The 20,614-nt window shown below is 38.3% G+C and overlaps 1 protein-coding gene across 1 annotated transcript; it reads right to left on the minus strand.

Annotated features, from left to right (window-relative positions):
- Positions 1 to 1,834: 1,834 nt before the first annotated feature.
- Positions 1,835 to 19,819, minus strand: LOC127853189 (NACHT and WD repeat domain-containing protein 2-like). The gene is made up of 8 exons (XM_052387460.1): positions 19,604 to 19,819; positions 13,751 to 13,969; positions 12,139 to 12,227; positions 10,188 to 10,304; positions 8,942 to 9,122; positions 8,270 to 8,371; positions 4,273 to 7,723; positions 1,835 to 4,014 (listed from the first exon to the last, which is right to left on the minus strand). Exons 1-8 carry the CDS (start codon positions 19,635 to 19,637, stop codon positions 2,862 to 2,864), a joined length of 5,346 nt encoding a protein of 1,781 aa, XP_052243420.1. The 5' UTR covers positions 19,638 to 19,819; the 3' UTR covers positions 1,835 to 2,861.
- Between the last annotated feature and the right edge of the window lie 795 nt (positions 19,820 to 20,614).

Below are 20,614 nucleotides of genomic sequence, written 5' to 3' on the forward strand. Positions count from 1 at the left end.
ATTGTATGAGCATGGATGGCCGAGTGGTGTAAGCGATAGACTTTTTATGCTCCCCCAAAATAAACCCAAAATTTAGTTTGGGGGGAGCATATAGTCGCCGCTTCGTCTGTCCGTGTGTGTGTGTGTGTCCGTCCATGCACAATTTTTGTCCGGTCTTTTCTCAGCAACTAATGACCGGAATTCAATGAAACTTTATGGGAAGCTTTACTAGGAAGAGGAGATGTGCATATTATCAGCGGATTCTGGTCGGATGAATTTTCACAGAATTATGGCCCTTTGAAATTTTCTATAAAAAAATTCTTGTCCCCCCCCAACTAATGTGCCCTCAAGACGTTTCCTTTTATCTGAATATATAGTGCAATATTGTGACATAAATCCTTTGGGGAGAATCACCCGTCTCCGATGGTTTCTTGTACTCCAGTAGTCAGTGGTTCGAGCCCAATTGAGGTTTACATTCTTCTGTCTTAAATTTTATTTTTATTTATTTTTTACTAGAGCTTTTTTAGATCCAATGTTTACATGTATGAGTATGAACCTTTTAATGAAAAGATTCAATACATGCCAAAATCTTCGAAAAAGCTCCTTTAGGGTTCTCTTGAAATTGTAAAACCTTTTCTGTATGGACTGTTGTGTACTTACATGGCACACATTAATGATTGCTGGGCCAGGATGAGGTTCGTTTTATGTATTCATTGTATTCACAATTTTATCATGTAAATGCCTCAAAGGGGTATACATTGTTTAGGTAACTGTTGATTGCTACAAATTGAGTTGTGTTCTGAGAAAACTGGGCATAATGCATGTGCGTAAAGTGTCATCCCAGACTAGTCTGCACAGGCTTGTCAGGGACGACACTATCCGCCTTAATTCGCTTTTTTCTAAGAAGAGACTTCATTTATACGAAAAAAACAATGGAAAGTGTCATCCCCCATTAGCCTGTGCGGACTGCACAGGCTAATCTGGGACGACACTTTACGCACATGCATTAAGCCCAGTTTTACCAGAACAAGACTCAATACATGATATGAGCCTTGTTGTGGACTGGGCTTCATGCATTTGCATCAAATGTCAGAGTCTGCACAGGCTTATCAGATACGACACTAAGCTGCTTTTATAATTTTTACGCCCCCCGGATCGAATGATCGGGGGTATATTGTTTTTGGCCTGTTATTGTATTTGTTCTGTCATTTTGTCCCAAAGCTTTAACAATGGTCATAACTTTTGCAATATTGAAGATAGCAACTTGTTTTTAAGGAAGTCTCTTTAAAAAAAAAATCCACTTGAAGCTTTATATCATTTGCTGACTGCACAGGCTTATCAGGGACGACAGTTTTACTGCACAGGCTTATCAGGGACAACACTTTTACTGCACAGGCTTATCAGGGACGACAGTTTTACTGCACAGGCTTATCAGGGACGACAGTTTTACTGCACAGGCTTATCAGGGACGACAGTTTTACTGCACAGGCTTATCAGGGACAACACTTTTACTGCACAGGCTTATCAGGGATGACACTTTTACTGCACAGGCTTATCAGAGACGACACTTTTAAGCACATTAAGTCCAAATTTCGAAGAACGAGGCTTCTATATAATTATTATCAGACCAATCGTTCAAAAAACATAGCCTATACTTCCCAATAAATGATATGAACAAGTGTGTATTTGTATTTAAGAATTTTTGTTATAAATTCTTCTATATACATAAAACAGATATCACAGATATTGCTTCTTAACAAACATGAAAATCACATTATTCATTGAAATAATGAATTCTTTAACTTATAATACATAATAAGTATACAATATCTTAACGCATGACAGCACAAACAAAAAACATATAACCCAGTTTTAATTTATAAACACAATTTAAGTTACAAGTATTTCTTAATTTCCCTCAAAATAGCCAGTGCCAATTTGAACATGCAACGTGAAAAGAGAGCATAAATTGAAGGATACAATATACATTGAATATATACATAGAAAACAAAACGGATAAATACCCAATGAAATTAATATTACTTTTCATATAATAGCTTAATCAGTACATTGTTGGCCTTAATTATTTCCTGTTTTCCCCTTCTCTAACTTAGTTTTCAAACTTCATTTTTCTTATGTTTACAGTAAAAGGCCATAATAATCCTTTTTTTTTTGCTTGTCGTGTAAAGATAATGTAAAACTGGCAAGTTTCTGTTGAGTAATGTGAAATCTGATGTGAACTCGAGTTTTAAGGTCAGTTAGAGTGTAATTCGTTGTAATTGTAAAATATTAAAACATATGCGTTTGTGTGCTTAACATTTTAGTTCAACCAATATTGTACAGATATTACTAGCACATCATGATGTTTAAATTAATGGTGGGAACAATCATCAGTTATTGTAAAAGTTGGTTTAAACTGATAAATAAGAGTGGGGTATCATTCCTATTAATCGTACTTTGTTATTCAAAGTCGTCATATTTTGTCTACTTTTTCTTTAGAAAACGTATTTTCCCTACTCTTCTATAGGAAACCAGTTGAAGACCTGAAATAATTACACAGACATTATATTAATTCTAAGCAAATGGACTCAGAATTAAATAATTGTTTGCGACAATTGATAACTTGACATACAAATGATGTCACGAATAAGTTAAATCTAAATATAACTTCATAAACTCGGTGTATCCAGACATCCTATTAGCCAGTTTCGTAATACGTCGTTGCAATAATACCGATAGCATAATACATTTTTCCTACAACAGAAAAACATCACCTGCGGCGCTGTGTATAAACTATGTCACAAGAGTCCCTTAGAACTCTTTATAGTGACATCGTTAAGTGTCAGAACGTGTACTAGGCAACGGTTATATAGCAGAGTCACTCACTGCTGTGAACAACTTGCGTTATCTTTGCGACGGTTTGATTGACGCGAAATCGTAACGCCGCGTTCTAGCGTTGTGTAGGACGGCGGACGTCGCGTCTCCTCGCGCGCCTTCTGTCGTAACAGTGCCGACAGCCGGTGCTGGTCCGGTGTGGTGAGAGACAGACGGCGAATATCGTTTGTGATCAGTGTCTCCTGGAATTCATCGTCCCGGCGGCTGTGTAGATGTTGGATATGCTCTTTCAGCGGGTCCGCGAACTCCAATATCACACTCAGTATCATGATACGCCCGTCATCGCAGCCCACCACAACTGTACGGTCGTCGGTTGACACTGCTAGACATGTTGCACGACCATGAACAAAGACAGAGCCTAAAACCTTGTCGTCGTTAGTGCGAATGACAACAATCTGACGCTTGTCTTCTGCTATGCCAACTATGTAACGCCCATCTAGGACAAGTTTTGCGGTTCCTTGCGCGAAAGAGCAGGATTTCAATTGGCGATGGAATGAGTTGTTTTCGTAGTTGAAAACTCGCATATCACCATCAACAATTATACTCGACTGACTAGAAATTTGTATGTCTTTAATATTAGAATTGATATCCAGAAATTCAGGGAAATGTTTCATGACCGTCTTGTATTGAACATTGTAAAGGAAAGCACCTTTACGAACTATCTTTGGAGGCAAAATACCTTTGTCAAGTACAAATTCGTAAGACCCCACGTCCTTTCCATAAACAGCAAGAACCATTTCATCTCTGACTGTAATAATGTCTATAAAGGCATCTGTAGGTCCGACTTCCTTCGATAAACTTTGAACACGAACACAACACAAATCCTCAGGATTGTGATCTGCATTCAGTTTCTGCATCAACAAATATACGTCGTTTCTTCGTACCGTTTCCTGTTTTCCCTGCTTGTCCTTTATGTCGCTTGTCTGCACAACAGCAACGAAATAACCAGTGTCTTCTGCATCAACAATTCTAGGTGGCGCCACGAATTCAGTGTTGCAGGGGAAGTCGATAGTATAGTTGGTGGAGGTCTCTGGGTGGACGATGAACACGTTGTAGATATTCTCGCTCCAGTCGCAGCGATTGTAGAAGGCGCACGTGACAAATGCAGCGTTTGAGTATCCGGGGCTGAATGCAATATACCTATGAACAAAAATACACTAGCATAAAATTACAAGCGCTTGTGTTCATCAACAAAAAATACCAGTTTTTAATATGCTGTTAGAAGATACCATTTATATTACACGTCATGATGATTTGGCTTTTTATTTAAGTTTTTTAAGCAACTTCCGTAGCAACCAAATTTACTTTTTTAAACAATTATCATTAAACGCTATGTATTGTCAATTTTTAGCAGTACTTAAAAATAGGCTTCCGGACAGAAACATAATGTGTACGTACCTATTTGAGATGGCATGGAATACTTTGGAGGCTGTCTCCACTTCCCACATGACGTCATCAGTCACTGCATCGAGCGTTAGGCTACATAGTCCGTTTGGGTCCACGGCGATTCGCGCCCTCGTCACGGCATAAGCGCCGTCTGATGACATTACCACCTCCACGAGGCGGTCTAATGAGTTTTCGCTGTGCTGGAGTGTATCAACGAGCTTGCCGCTCTTTAAGCACACGAGTCTTGCGTCAGGTGTCTTGCTGTCGTGCGAAGTAATATACCCCGTATCAAACGACACTGCGAGAGAGGCGACAGCATTGTCGTGAATTTCAACCGCGTGGTCGGTGTCTTGATCTAGATTGTCTAGGTCCCACACCTGGAATGTATGATTTTTCAACAGCGTCACGACTTTGTTCGCGGACTCGGATGTAAAAATCTTTTCCATGGGAGAAACGTCCGACTGTAGAACGCGGACTGGCGAGCAGGTTTCTGCATCCCATACGATAAGGTAAGTGTAGCGCGCAGCCACGATTAATTTGTCGTCTCGCGTAAAACCAGCTCCGCTAAACTGTGAACTGTTGTCAATAAACACTCCTGTTGGCAACTTCTGTAATCTTGACCGTACGGTATCCTTAATCGTGTCTACCACGTGCAAAGTTTTGCTACAACGAACAATCATCAACTTTTTGGAGTTAGAAGGTATGCATTCCTTCGCTTCCATGTCTGTGAGAATAGATTTCGTAGACGTCCTCCGGTTAATCACATCGAATACGATTGTTTCCAATAGTTTGGTTTTTGTCAATACATAACACTTTGGCTGGTCGTTCACGAATATGATGTCATGCGCTACGTCAGAGGCCGTCCCCACGCAGCGACGTTCCATGGTAGGAAGCTCGTACAAGAGAATGCTTCTTTCGGCATTAAACGCGATGTATCTCTCGCTGTCGTGAATGGCGGCCGCGTGGGTGTGGTACGTGAACTTGTGCAGCAGCTCACTCCTGTCAATATCGAACACGTATGGACCCGAGCCTTTGAACAGAACCAAGACCAGGTACCGACTGGACACGCTTACGTGAGAAATCTTGCCAGGTCCGTACTCCATCTCGCCGTGTAAGATCCCTGTGTCCGCCTTAAAGACTTTCAGTTTGCCATTCTCAAGTAAAATATTGAAGTACTTCCCGTCCTTGGATGGCTTAACGGTTCCTACTGGCAGCATGATGTCTGGTCGCTCTTCGCCATTTGTGAGCTCCCATACGCGGAGCCGTTGGCTATAACTCGGCTTCGCGAACAATAGTATTCCGTCGGCATTCGAGAAAACGTCGATGTCGATTGGGCTGCCATTGTTTCCGGCGCTGACGTCACATTCATACTGCAGGGGTCCACCAGGCGCGCTATAAATCTGACAGTTGGGCACCAGCGGGCAACAGCGCTGTACGTCTAGGTCACACTGACGTATCAAATCTCGAATATAGGGATACTTGTGGATATGCGGCAGTAATCGCCCAATCAACTCTATGGCTAACGCGTCTGGCTTAACCCTAAGAGCTGATTTGGACATGCGCAAAGCGTCGGCTACAAGCTTTGTTTCGCGGTCGAGATGCACATCAAACGCAGTGATAACTCGTTGAACGGACGTCGTGTGCAATTTGCTTGCAATCCACTCATAGTTGCAGAAAACTGACGACTTCAAACAATCGTACCGCTGACACTTTACCAGAAGCTTTGGCAAAAGGTCAAGTTTTCTGTTGTTGAAGAGCATGTAGTTTCCAAATGACATTGGTTGCGACGGAACATGTCGGCACTGCGCGTCATAGCTGTCGACACGCTTGTACAAAGCCATCATCTTAGCAGGATGCTTAAATGGCTTCATTTTTGTATCTGACCATGTGCCGAGAAAATAGTCCGCCATATTGGAAAACATTTCAATTATTCTGCCATCTCCATTTGTCCGATACCTCTCTTTGGCAACCAACGCCATCGTTTTATAGCGCCATTGCACAGTGGCGATACCATCCGTGTGTACAAATGTCAAATACGGTCGTAGATCCTGTCGTAATCGAGCCCAGAAATAATGCGGCATTCGCCGTATGTTGGGATACTCGTTTAGGACGAGATACACTTCATTCAGCAGTGTATCGTCCAGCGACAGTATATCATCCAATTCCGACTCGCTGAGACCGCCCTCAGCGGCTGTAAGATAACCGAGCATGCGCTGCACCGGGACCGCCCCATGGCGTTTCTCCAGGGCTTCAAACAAGTGACAAACATGTTCTTCCACTGACCGAGGGATCGCTTCCTTGCTCACCTCGTCGAACGGTCGCCATTGTGATATGGTCTGCTCGAATACAAGCCGGGCGTACAGAGGCGAGGAGATCGCGGAAAAGGCCGTCTGTATCCGCTTCCATTCCTCGTACCAGACCGTCTTTTTGGTCTCACTACAGTCCATTATCAGCTTCTTCACAAGCTCTTCGCACATCACATTGTTGAAGTCAGGCAATTTTGTAAGTGCGTGTTCGACTTTGTTCTCTAATCTCCGCATTATGTCTACGTTCTCTGAGCCAGACGTAATGATAATTTTGACATTGGACGCAATTCGCGGAGGTAGCCAGTCTAGTTTTGAGCCGTTATCCGTGGAGGAAATGCTATCTAGCGCATCGATAAGAATCACTAGCATACCGCCGTATTCTCCACGCTGAACTAGGTCAATAAAATGGTTCTTAAGATATTTATATTCGAATGGAACTTCCTGGCTGTAACGGCGCGTAACGTACGCGAGCTGACGACACAAAGTGAACAATAAAGGCTGAATATCACGTGACATGTTTGTTTCTCCCACAAAACGCACAATTAATGCCGTTGGCATAGAAATATCGGAGTTAGATATTGCTTCGTTTATATCACTGGCAGCCTTTGCTATGAGGCTGGTCTTTCCTGATCCCCGAGGTCCCACTATGATCAAAGGCTGGTCGGTCTCCGTAAGTAGGTAGCTCTTGATCGCGTCCAACATCTCCTCACGCGACACATATGGACCGGAACACTGGCGCACATGACTCCATTGCAAGGAGAGTTCGTACAAAAGTTCATCTTTATATAGACTGCTTCTGCTCGTCATCCTCTCGTTCACCATCTTCGTCACAGTCGAAAAGAAGTGTCTACCTATTTCAGAAATATATTTCCGCGATGCATCTTCATCGAGCAAACATCCGTTCAATGAGATGTTTGTTTTCAGCAAGTTGTCGCTTGTTATGCTTTTCTCAACAAAGTTTCTCAGCACGTTGATTGACCCTTTCTTTCCGACGTCCCAAGTGTGTGTATCCGAACAGAGATCTACGAACGTCCCCGCGTTCTTGGCCCCCAGGTGTTCCCCTATGTTTTGTATGTCTCTCATGTATACCAGGCAATTTTTGTCACGGGACGAACGATCGAGATCGAGTAAACCGGACTTCACCAAACTCTCAAAATCTGGAAGAGAACATTGAACAATTATGGTGCTTTCAACAACGTCATGGAGGAGTTATAGTTTTTAAATGACTATTGTGGTACATACATACATGTCGCTTTGTTTTTGTTTCGTTTGTAAGTTATAGGAAAACGTTTAATCATTGTAAACCAATATCAAAATAACACGTTTTGCATAAGCTCATACACGTGTAGCGATTTTACCGGCAGGTTGAGTTATTACTACATTTAATGAAAAGGAAGTCCGATGGACGGCGAAATGAATTTTAATGTTTGATTTATAATGTATACATGATGACATACGATAATGAAAAGGGGAGAAGTTTCGATTTTTTTAAGTTCAATATCAAAACAGTACCTACATGTCAATTTATCAAGATATGCCGATAGATAAATAACGGTCATTAGACATTCAGAATGTATAAAACAATCATGTTTAGATTGTAAAACTGCAAGAAAATCACAAACCGAACCGCTCCCGGTAAACAAGTACACAAACATGTTAATGATAACGGACCAGTTGAAGTTGCAGTTGCGACATGAACTCACCGGAAGTGGAGCACTTCTCCGCCAGCGTGCTGTCGGCCAAGGCTGACCCTGTCTGTAGGAGGTTGACAATCTCGGCGAAGTCTTCCGGGTAATGGGCCAGACCTGAGATTCACATGAATTATATGAGTCGTGTTCTGCGAAAACTGGGCATAATGCATTTGCGTACAGGCTAATCAGGGACGACACTTTCCGCCTAAATTTGATTTTTGCTGAGAAGAGACTTCATTTAAACGAAAAATGTCATAAAAGCGGAAAGTGTCGTCCCTGATTAGCCTGTGCGGATTCCACAGGCTAATCTGGGACGACACTTTACGCACATGCATTATGACCAGTTTTATCAGAACACGACTCATATATATGTTTACAATGTGCATGTAAGCAGCATATTGTTTTCTTTATATTGTTGTGTATATCAACATCATGCTTTGCTACGAGAACCCAGTCGCCATTATAGTTATATCAAAGAGATTAACGCACCAGTACGCATGTATTTATAATTATTAAACACTTGTACACGATGTTTTTGTTAATGGTTCTGCATCCAGATGGGAGAATATTAAATGTGTATTGCAGTAACACTTCTAAACTGCAATTGGTATTATATTTTTGACTTGCAGGCAAAATTGCACATGTTCATGAAGTTATCGTTTCTGTCGACTTCGACAAGTGTACCTTTCTTTGATTCTTTTATGCAGTAGACCTGAGGAGTCCCGTTCATCTCCTTTTTGAACCATTTATCCAGAACATCCACGTCATGTCCGGCCTTCTCGAGGGCTGCTTTGATCTTGTCCATCTCGCCGACAGCAATCTCTGTCGGCACATGCGCGTTACCGTACTTCTGACCGATGAACAGCTGAAATGTAGTGTTAGTGTCATTTCAGGGACTGACTATGCAAGTTGTAATGTCGCACTTATATTGTATAATGAGTCGCGTTCTGAGAAAACTGGGCATAATGCATGTGCGTAAAGTGTCGTTCCAGATTAGCCTGTGCAGTTCGCACAGGCTAATCAGGGACGACACTTTCCGCTTTTATGACATTTTTCGTTTAAATGAAGTCTCTTCTTAGCAAAGATCTAATTTAGGCGGAAAGTGTCGTCCCTGATTAACATGTGCGGACTGAACAGGCTAATCAGGGACGACACTTTCCGCTTTTATGACATTTTTCGTTTAAATGAAGTCTCTTCTTAGCAAAAATATAATTTAGGCGGAAAGTGTCGTCCCTGATTAGCATGTGCGGACTGCACAGGCTAATCTGGGACGACACTTTACGCACATGCGCGCATTATGCCCAGTTTTCTCAGAACACCACTCATATGATAATGATACAATGGCGTTAATGTTATAATGATCTTATCACAGCCGTATAACACTATCCATCAACATATATTATAAATCGATGCCGCCACATTTGCGATAACTGAAATTCACAGCATCACAGCATCATACACTTAATGCATGTCGTACTTTCACGAATTCCGTACTCAAACAAAACCCCAATTAGTTGACACCTATCTGCTTTACAGTGTGTTATCAAAGCACTATATAACTAGCCTTATATACACATTACACACAGTTAACCTCGCTTAAAAGCCAAAATGCATATTTGCATATTTGTAAGTAAGTTTTGGAAACCTTTATAATAGCAACTATCAAGATAATTACTTAGAAAAAAGGCCTTGACAAACAGCGTGTACCCAGATGAGACGCCGCATCATGCGGCGTCTCATCAGTGTCTGCGCTGTTTGCTTTGAGGAATTTCTGTAAGAAATATTCTTAATATAGAAATAAATATACTAGACATCCCTTACTTTGGAAATAAATTGATCCAATTTAGAAGGATGGGAGAGTCCACTACGCATAAATGGGTTAAGTTTGTGACATTGCATAACTGCGTTTAATCGTCCATGTTCAACGTACCACGAAGTTGGGTCCCATAGAGGTGCGTTGACAGTGCCTCAGTTCCTCGTGTACGGCCGCCATCTTGTGGGGGTCAGTCGCGGGCAGGCCCGTGTTGCCCCAGTACATGTCCACCAGCTGTAGCAGAACACACGCGGTAGTGTTAAACATATATGACAATCATCGAAAATCTTGCTAAGACTACGATCAGAATTAATTCTACTTCATTGAGTTAGGCAGGGTGTAGGATCAACTGGGTTTTAAGGGGTTTACACACGGGCTGGAAACTCTGTAAAAGTGTAAACACGTCGTTAAGAATGTTATTTTTGCAAATATCTCAAGTTATTGAAATACCTTTGCAAAAAATTGTGCATAAAAGACAGTTTTTCTTGCAGTGTGTGTCGAAATCTTGAGATTAAAGAATAAATCCTTAAATACGTATGAAATCGGTGCCAAAATTTCACGTTACGTGCTGCATAACTGTATACCGGTACATGAATCCAATGCAGTATAGATCGATTTTTTGTTTGCCAAGAACACAGGCTTAGCAAATAAAGTAATCCTGAAATATTTCACATGGCCGTCAAAAGCATAAAAACTGTCTTTTATGCACTATTTGAAGTTCTAAAGAACGATTGTTTTACAAAGTTATTTGAAATAAAGCACCACTTTAAATCCATTAAAGTTTAATTGGGAACACCACAAGGTGACGTAATTCTGCACCCTGTACACTAAGACTAGAGAAGATTAAACAGGCATTGGTTTGCAAATATGAGAAGCACTGCTCGAGGGTCGCGTGTACAAATCACATGTGAAACGATTGGTATAAATAAAAATATATAAATACGTTTTTAACACATAGTTTACTGCTAAAAAAACACCACGTCCGACATGTCCTTACAGAGTTAGATAAAACTATTGTGTTTTGTCACAGAAATGACGTCACACGATGTGCTACGTAATATATTTCGTAATATAAAATATTTCTATTTTCGATGCGTGTAATGTGACGTCATTAAATGGGTCGAAGTAGTCCGGCTAGTATGGTAATACGGAATTGGAAACAGCGAGTAGCGTAATACGGGATTTTTTAATTTCAACGATTGATTCAACCTGTATTTTGTTAGAAACATTAAATAGGTATATAATAAATAAAATGACCAACCTACTTGCGTTATTTATAGTCTGTATATCGTTATGTCACCTATTTTCGGGATGTACTTTCGATTTCACATCGCGAAATTTTATTACCGAATATACTGAAAATATGATTTTTTTTCAAGTAATGTAATATACCGGTCGTGATATTTTACTCAATATAAACTAATAATTGTAAACACATACGGTATTTTAGAACTTTTATTTTTTTGTCATTCGTGGTTGACAGTCCCTTTATATAGTTTTGCGAGAGCCCGTGGAGTTACTGTAGATTAACAAGCAAGACAACAGGACAGTCCATGAAAATGACAAGGCAGCAATCTCTTCTTTGCTGTTCGTTATATTACCGGTACGCGACGAATCAATTTTTAAGTAGATACTACACACAAGTCATCGTCACGGTCGTTTTGGATCTTTGCCGCAGCTATCATTATTAACCCATTTATGCCTAAAGGACTCTCCCATCCTTCTTAATTGGATCAATTTATTTCCAAAATTAGGGAGGTCTAGTATATTTATTTATATATTTAGACTATTTCTTACAGAAATTCCTCTTAGCAAACAGTGCAGACCCTGATGAGACGCCGCATCATGCGGCGTCTCATCTGGGAATACGCTGTTTGCCAAGGCCTTTTTTTCTAGACGCTACTAAGGAATAAATGGGTTAATACGTAAATATAACAATGGCATCCTTTTGAAATGAAAATAGTTTGCAAGTTCGAAATGCTTTCTTAAACAATAAACATTGAAAATGTACTTAAATTTGTATAACTTGCAACAAATGTGTTGAATAAATAGAGTTAGACTTTTTAACCTGAAAATCGACTGCATGGTTTTCCCTACAGTATTGTCGCACTTGTGGGTAGATATTCGCAAAAAGGTGATTTCTCTCCGCCTCAAAATCTGTAACATACAAAAGGTTGTCTAAGTATAAAACATAAAATATCTAGTTAAAAAGATATACCGTTGGTTTGTGCTGATCAGTTATATCAATTAGATAAAAGCTCACGGATGTTTCTTCTGAGCACTTTTAGCTGCATGACACGCACATATATTACGAGGTGTTTGTTTCGCTAGTTTAAGTGACTTAATTATTTCTCACATATGTATGTGTTTGAGAATGTATATATAGATGGCACACAGAAAATGCTATGTAAAAATAAAATACAAATATATATACATTAACCAGACAAACGCGAATTATCAATACTATTAAATATTCATAGAAGCGTTGTTCGAACGGACTTGGTAAAGAACGTGGTTTGTCGGACATAGATATTTCACTCGATTACTATTACACGAATGTATTTATTGTCCCCTACCGGTTTCATATTTATATTCAAGTACTATATACAAATACTATATGAAATATGAAATAAAAATATAGGGTCACCGACCTTGTTTTGATTTTATTCACCATTATATCACATGTACTTTTTCATTTAAACTGAAAAATCTCTAATTGCCTCAAACCAATTAATAACCTATGAAATAGACAACATATAGATATTATATAAGCTGAGATACATAAAATACCATTTAATTAAACAACACAATGCCAACAAAAATGGAGAACACAAGTTAAAATTTAATTTATTATTTTTTTAATTTTTATCTCCCCCCAAAAAACATCAATTTTTTACTATTTTTAACACCAAAATGTTATTTAAAAAATTATATCAAATAGAATTCTGCAAAACTGCTCAAATATGTTCATCTACGTGTTGTTATCATAAAACACAAATAAAAAAGGGGGTCGCCGCACTTTTAACCGAGATTTTTTGTTTAAACTATCTCTACCGTTTACGTCAAATTTTATAAAAATACATCAATTAGGCAAAACCCAAGTCCCGGTACATAGATTGCAAGAAATATGCATAAATATTTCCAACCCTAAGATACTGATGAGCAGCAAGCAGCTTAAAACCTGAACAGACTGCGAGTTACTCACAGCTAGGCTGTTGTGGTTTTATGCTGTTTGCATATAGCCATTTTCACTTTGTTTCTGAGTGGGAAATGGTTAAAGGGAGGTCGCGATTGCACTGCTGGGACGACTTATTTTGTTAAACTCAATACTTTAACATCTTTAAAGGTTAATTATTAAAACAAAACACAATTTGCTATTTCGCGCAGATAGTCATTTTAATAATTACGAAAATTCCATGTTTTTGTTCAATGTGGGAAAGTTCCTCAAGGTTTTATAAGACAATTACAAAGGTCGAGAAAGGTAAAAACATAAACCTGGTTTAGATCGATACAGTATGCCAAACAAGAGGCTTAATCACGGTTATGACAAGACAGATGTGCTGTGGTTGCTACCGAGCGGATACAGAGGGGGAAAGTGTGTTTCAACAATTGAGCACCTTATTTCACAAAAATGGTTCGCTTATTTCTAGACGTGTCGTTGTTTTCCAACATTAACTCACCTTGACCTGATGAGCAAACGAACATCCGGACTACTTTCGCCTGTTGACATGGCAACCGCTCGAGGTCGACTCCTCCGCGCAATAGTCCGTCGACGACTTTGAAGTCTGACTGGTGCAAGTGTTGATAGCGAGAGAGCCCATTGAGCTGACCTTGCGAGCCATTGACCCCATCGTCTGTTACGTCTTCAAGATGGCGAATGTTGAAGTGGCAACCCGAATCTACAAGGAGTGTATTAGGGAGGTGTATTTGTACGTACGTATGATCCAAATCCCGGCCATATCTGATAATTTGAAATTCTTGGTTTTGGACACAACATTACTGAATACAGAAGTCGTGATTTAATTGGACAGTCAACACTCTGTATTGATCTAAGCACTGCTATGTGTACTTTCAAAATTAATTCTTAGGGTATGCTGTTTTCAAAATGTATAGATATACATTGCAGTTAAATGCGACGTATAACATTTGAAACGATGGATAAACACACACCACCGTGTCGTTCGTCAGCTGTGTGCACACCCCTTCGCCCGTATTCACTAAGCATACTAAACTATTGAAAATGTTGTTTCGAAAAATGTATTGTTACATTATTTGCAACGCTGACCCAGTTATGTTTTAACCCATTTATGCCTAGCGTCTAGAAAAAAAGGCCTTTGCAAACAGCGTAGACCCTGATGAGACGCCGCATGATGCGGCGTCAAATCAGGATCTGCGCTGATTGCTTAAAGGAATTTCTGTAAGAAATAGTCTAAATAATAAAATATATACCAGACATCCCTAATTTTGGAAATAAATTGATCCAATTTAGAAGGATGGGAGCGTCCACTAGGCATAAATGGGTTAAAAGAACAGTTCAGTTTCTTGATTATAGGTCTATTCGCTATTTTTTTTATTCTTCATTCTAAGAGTGTGCTGGTGAGTACGAGCAAAAATCTTGATGTCAATTTTGTTCCATCATACTAAACGTTCGCATTCCGCATGTTTGAATAGATAATCTGTACGCACTTGAAATCATTTCACGGTTTGAATGCTTTGAATCGGTGTACCTTAACAGACAAATTCGGTGTATTCGAATTAAACCAATATGTATTGCGTTATTGCGATTTCAAGTATGGAGATGATGGATAATTTATAGGGCCTAGTCCTACCTACGTTGTTAAATATGAATAAAAAGCTCAAATAGGTTTTCGCGGTCTTGAGTTGACATAAACTCTTCAATACCAATAATACCGTGGCAATAACTATGCAATAAAGCCTTATTTTAACGCCACCCGCGAGTGCATGTCGGCAAACAATGGAGCGATAGTGTGCAAGCATATCACTTGTTTTAATTTATTTGTACGAGTTATAAATACGTAAAGAAGAATCATTACTTTGCAAAACTTCATGTCGTTTTACTTTTCTATAACAGTCAATGCGTTATCTGATAGTTATACGTATACATGAGTCGTGTTCTGAGAAAACTGGGCTTAATGCATGTGCGTAAAGTGTTATCCCAGATTAGCCTGTCAAAATAATCAGGGACGACTCTTTCCGCTTTTATGGTATTTTTAGTTTTAAGGAAGTCCCTTCTTACCGAAAATCAAGTTTAGGCGGAAAGTGTCGTCTCTGATTAGCCTGTGCGAACTGCACAGGCTAATCTGGGACGACACTTTACGCACATGCAATATGCCCAGTTTTCTCAGAACACGACTCATATTATTTCAAAGCTTTACTTGTCGACGCTTTAAGTCTGCGAAAGTAATTCATAATTATAAAAAATATGTTGAACCGAAAATATTGGCAAGTGACGCAAGTCATTTTTTTAAAAGTTTTAGTTTTAGTCGATTTCTTCTTACTTAAAAACATTACTCGTATTAATATTTTTTTCACTGTTTAATGCTTCTCAACTGAGTAAAACATATAACCTTTTTGCGAACTATGAATATGCAAGTTTGTTTCTATGAGTCTGAAATGGTATTGTTCTGTCATAACAGCGGATTCGTCTCATTATCAAGTTTCTCATCTATATCATTCACTTTTATGTCTAAACTACTTATGCAGCGTGTTTCTTTAAAATAAATGCAACTCGTATATCGTATATCGAAGCTACAGAAGCGATTCACTTGACATTTATATTAACTATAACTAATATGTCTACGGTGCCGCAAGGTGGTTCTTGACACTAATGATTACTCGTATTTCTATGTTAGGACAGTTTGGTTTGGAGATTACAGTTAATCGTATTTGTAAGCAATAGAAGTGCTATTCCTAACAATTATAGCAGGGTTTCTCAGAAATTATAGTAACTCGTATTTCATTTTTGCAGTGTTTTTTTTTCTCCAGACCATTGCAGAAACTCTTATTTCTAATCTGTAGCAATTAGTTGTTTTTTTACCACAACGTTTACTCATAATTTTAAGTAATAACAATTCGTTGCACGACAATTACATTAACTAACGTTTCTATGTATAGAAGTGTGTTTCTTAACAAGCAGGGTGACTCTATGTTATATCAATGCCTTTATTGACAATTTGAGTAACACTTATTTTAAGGCCGTATGTGGGTTTGTTTTTTTACTTACAAATTACAGTTACTGGTATTACTTATCTATAACTTTGTATTTTTAAGTTATGTAAGTGGTTCTTGACGATTGTAGTAAATGTATAGCAATTCGTATGTCTATGGCATTGCAGTATGTAATATGACAATATTTGAAACTCTTAAATATAAGCTATCGCGGTTTTTTAATAGCGAAGTAAAAGAACTCGTATTTTTTAAAGCTATAGAAATGTGTTTCCTGGCTAATATAGTACCGGTGACTCGTATTTCAAAGCTTTATCAGTGTGTTTCTTTACATAACATAAACTTGTATTTAAAAGCTATACGAGTGACATTATTTCGAATCTCAAGCAATCTTTTTTTTTTTTGGGGGGGGGGGGGGGGGTAATTAAGTACCTGTTACGAATAATTATAATTGTCAAGAAACAATTAAACAATTGTGTCATAAAAATACGAGTATTTCTAAGCTATAGCAGTGTGTCTCTTGAAAGTTATAGCCAATCATATATCTTAGCTATAAAATAGTAATTCGACAGCAACAGTAACTCGTACTTCTAAACTTTATCCATGTTTCCTAACAAATATAATAACTAGAATCGCTAAGCTAAAAAGTTCCGTTCGTGCCAGTCATATGTTTCTACACAATAACATTACACCGAATTAATAAGGTATAACAATGTGTTACCGGAACTTGACAGTTACAGTAACGTATATTTCTTGACTATTTGAATCGACAATGACTTAACTAGTATTTCTATGTAAGTGTAGTGTGTTATGACAATTACTATAACTAATATTTCTATGTTATAGAATGTCGGTTCTTTAGAATCAATCGTAATGTAACTCACGATTCTAAGCTATAGCAGTGTGTTTCACGACAAAAGCATTAACTCATATTTCATCTGTATACAAATATGTATCTCGAATGTGTATTTACGAGCAAATCTCCTGCTATGTCTCGGCTAAAACAATAATGCGTATGTGGACGCTATGTTTGTGGACTATATTTCAATGTGTATATATGTGACTGTTAACGCCGCAATCGTTATTCATGTCACTAAGGTGGACCTTTTTTGCCAAAAATCATTACTGGAAATATACCGAATAAACGAATATATGTACAATAAAATACAATTGAAATGATATATAGCATTGATTGGAGCACACTGCTGATAGACAAAAGGACAGAAATACAGAATTTCGCATTAGACATCCATTTCGAAAACAAAATCCAACATAAATTATCTCTGGAATTTGTAAAACACACACGACATGCCATAAGGCTCTGATTGATCGAAGATTTTCCCGATAAGATAAATATTAACGTAAGAATTATTTTCGGGTCAATTCTGTTTGCCTGCTCGGTGGGTTATCGAGCGCCGACTCATTTGTGCCTATGCGCAGTGGTATTTGATAATGATAAAATGGTGTAAAGACGATTTTTCCCAGTGATATCCGGTTAATTTAAAGGCGTTAATCAATGCCGTCACATTTGCGATAAATGAAATTTGAGTTTGATAAATTAAATTGTAAAACTGATTAAATTTCCAAAACCTCGCAGATTAAACGAGCATTGTACGAACTAATCCGACCAATAAAGATTAAAAAGTTAAGAGTTAGAAATGGGATTGTTGAGGCATTTGTACTAAGGCTTTAACACAGAAAAGGAAACACGGATTAAATCTGAGTATTTAATTGAACTTACGTAATATTAAAAGGATTCAAATTAGTCATACAGAAGATATTCATAACCAATACGTGTATACATCACTGAACCAAATTAATATTAATTTCAGGTGCTTCCGACCGGAGCACACCGGTCCTTGAATGAGATTAATCGTGTATATATGACGGATTTTTTTTACGACCGATACAAGTTTATATAAACACTTCATTACTATTTGCAGAAAAGGTGCTTGTTTTGTTTTGAGACTTAATGGCTCGGTATTCCGCCTACTCGCACGTACACTCAAGACAACGAGGCCTAGATGTTAGCGTTCACCGTATTATTGTATTTTAGCATCGGCTTTGTAAAATTGAGCTTAATGCATGTGCGAAGACATGCACACTTACATCAATTATTTAACCAATGACTCGTCAACGGAGATCACTTAGTGATCAATATCGGTTATAGCCATTTATTCTTCTATTTTAAATAAGAAAGTCAAACGATTAAATTAATATGTGGCACACTTTTGGTCAATTCTTACTATGTTTTAGCCACATGCCATTGCTTGGTAAGGAGATTATGTTCGACTTATTATATTCGTTATACTTAGTCATGATGGCCATGTGAACAGGAGTTGTGACTTTGCTGACAAGGGTTTGAGGGATAAAAAGAGAAAAAGTTTAAATTCACTTATCAGATGATCAGCAGTTTAAGTACTAACGATATAATATTCATGAAAAAAATAATTTGCATATAACTCATTTGAAATAAACACACTAAAAACAGACATTTATTGTAACTGAGTATATGTATGTGTAAGTTGTCATCCTAGATATTGTAAAATACAAACATGCTGTGGTCAGTACATACCTTTACGAGGAATATTAAATACGAGTATATGAAACATGCGTGCCGGTATCAAATGACAACCATATGAATGGCTTAACAAACACGAATTAAATATTGATAGCCCTATAACCGGACTGTATGTTGCAGTATACACTGTCTAGTTCTACAAGTAGCCTATGTATGCACACATTATCATACGCAATAAGCATAAGAGTCGCTTTATTTGAAAACTGAGCTTAATGCATGTGCGTAAAATGTCGTCCCATATATAAGCCTTAGCCTATACTACACAGGCTAATCAAGGGTGAAACTTCGCTTTTACGGTATTTTCCTTAAAAGGAAGATCTTCTTATCAAAAATACTGTTTAGGCGGAATGTGTCGTCCCATATTAGAATGTGCGGACTGTTTGTCTAGGACGATACTTTACCCACGAGCATTAACCCATTTATGCCTAGTTGACTCTACCATCCTTCTAAATTGGATCAATTTATTTCCAAAATTAGGGATGTCAAGAATATTTATTTCTATATTTTGAATATTTCTTACAGAAATTCCTTTAAGCAAACAGCGCAGACCCACATGAGACGCCGCATTATGCGGCGTCTTATCTGGGTCTACGCCGTTTGCCAATGCCTTTTTTCTAGACGCTAGGCATAAATGTGTTAAACCAAACTTTTCAACAACGAGGCTCATATATAATCATAGTAGTTTATTATACCCGTACACAACTTAACTAATTAGTTATTGTACAACTCCGTAAAAAAGTCAACAAGTAATGTCATAAATACAAACCTAAATCAGGTCTGGTTTCCCGCGGTCTTTGCATGGTTTACTCGAGTCACACTTAAGTCTCTAACATTAATCCATGTTTCCGAGAATCATCCCTACAAGCGAAATGTTTCACAATTTAGTCCGCGATCTTCACAAGCATGCTTGACTGTTGCCAGGTTGGAGAACTATAGTTTAAAATCTATACTCTATAGAATACCCGGTTTTACCAAACAGAGCGGATATTTGAGGCGGTTTAAAATCGGTGATCGATTCACGCAGACTTAACTCCGTTTAAACCCATTACCGATCTATTCTACATAAATTTCCCAAGCTTCTTTGTAAAAGACAAGCTCTTTTGTAATCTTCTTAAATGCTATGTCAATACTTCTACCATAATTCTACAATTTCTTAGATGCATGTTGGAGCATGATAGAGAACATTTAATATTCGGGTTCGCAACTTTTCAAACAAACGGCAGTTTTCTTTTGTTGGATGACATGCGTTGTAACAGGATTACATACTAGATTAGCAAATAAACAATTATAAAATCTTATTTAATCGGTCATAAAGTTGACACTGTTTACGGATCATTAGACCGAAATTCACAGCATTAACCCAGGAATTGTAGTAATTTCTACGTAATTTTATCCGGTGTACCGGTATATATATATATCATCTTGTTACCCGTCTTTTTTTTCAAATATGCTTAGGGTATCCACGCGTTGCTTAAATATGTTACTGAGTCGCTTTTCTGTTTATATTTATAATTTATATTTCAACTGGAGTTCCTCTTTATGCGAAATACATTAAAACGCCTGTTTAATTGAAGCACCGTAACGGGTAACTTTTGTATAATAGCCATTTGTTTGTCCTTGCGATTTTCCTTACTGGTCTCGCCACGGAAGGGGAGCATTGCCGGTGTCATATTGTAATTATTGCCCATGTACGAGCTTTGCCGTTGTTATATTGCCATTATTGTCCATGGTACGAGCATTAAAATTATTGTATTATCATTAAATACTTGACATTGAA

This window comes from Dreissena polymorpha, chromosome 1, assembly GCF_020536995.1.
Source record: "Dreissena polymorpha isolate Duluth1 chromosome 1, UMN_Dpol_1.0, whole genome shotgun sequence".
Classification (NCBI taxonomy): Eukaryota; Metazoa; Mollusca; class Bivalvia; order Myida; family Dreissenidae; genus Dreissena; species Dreissena polymorpha.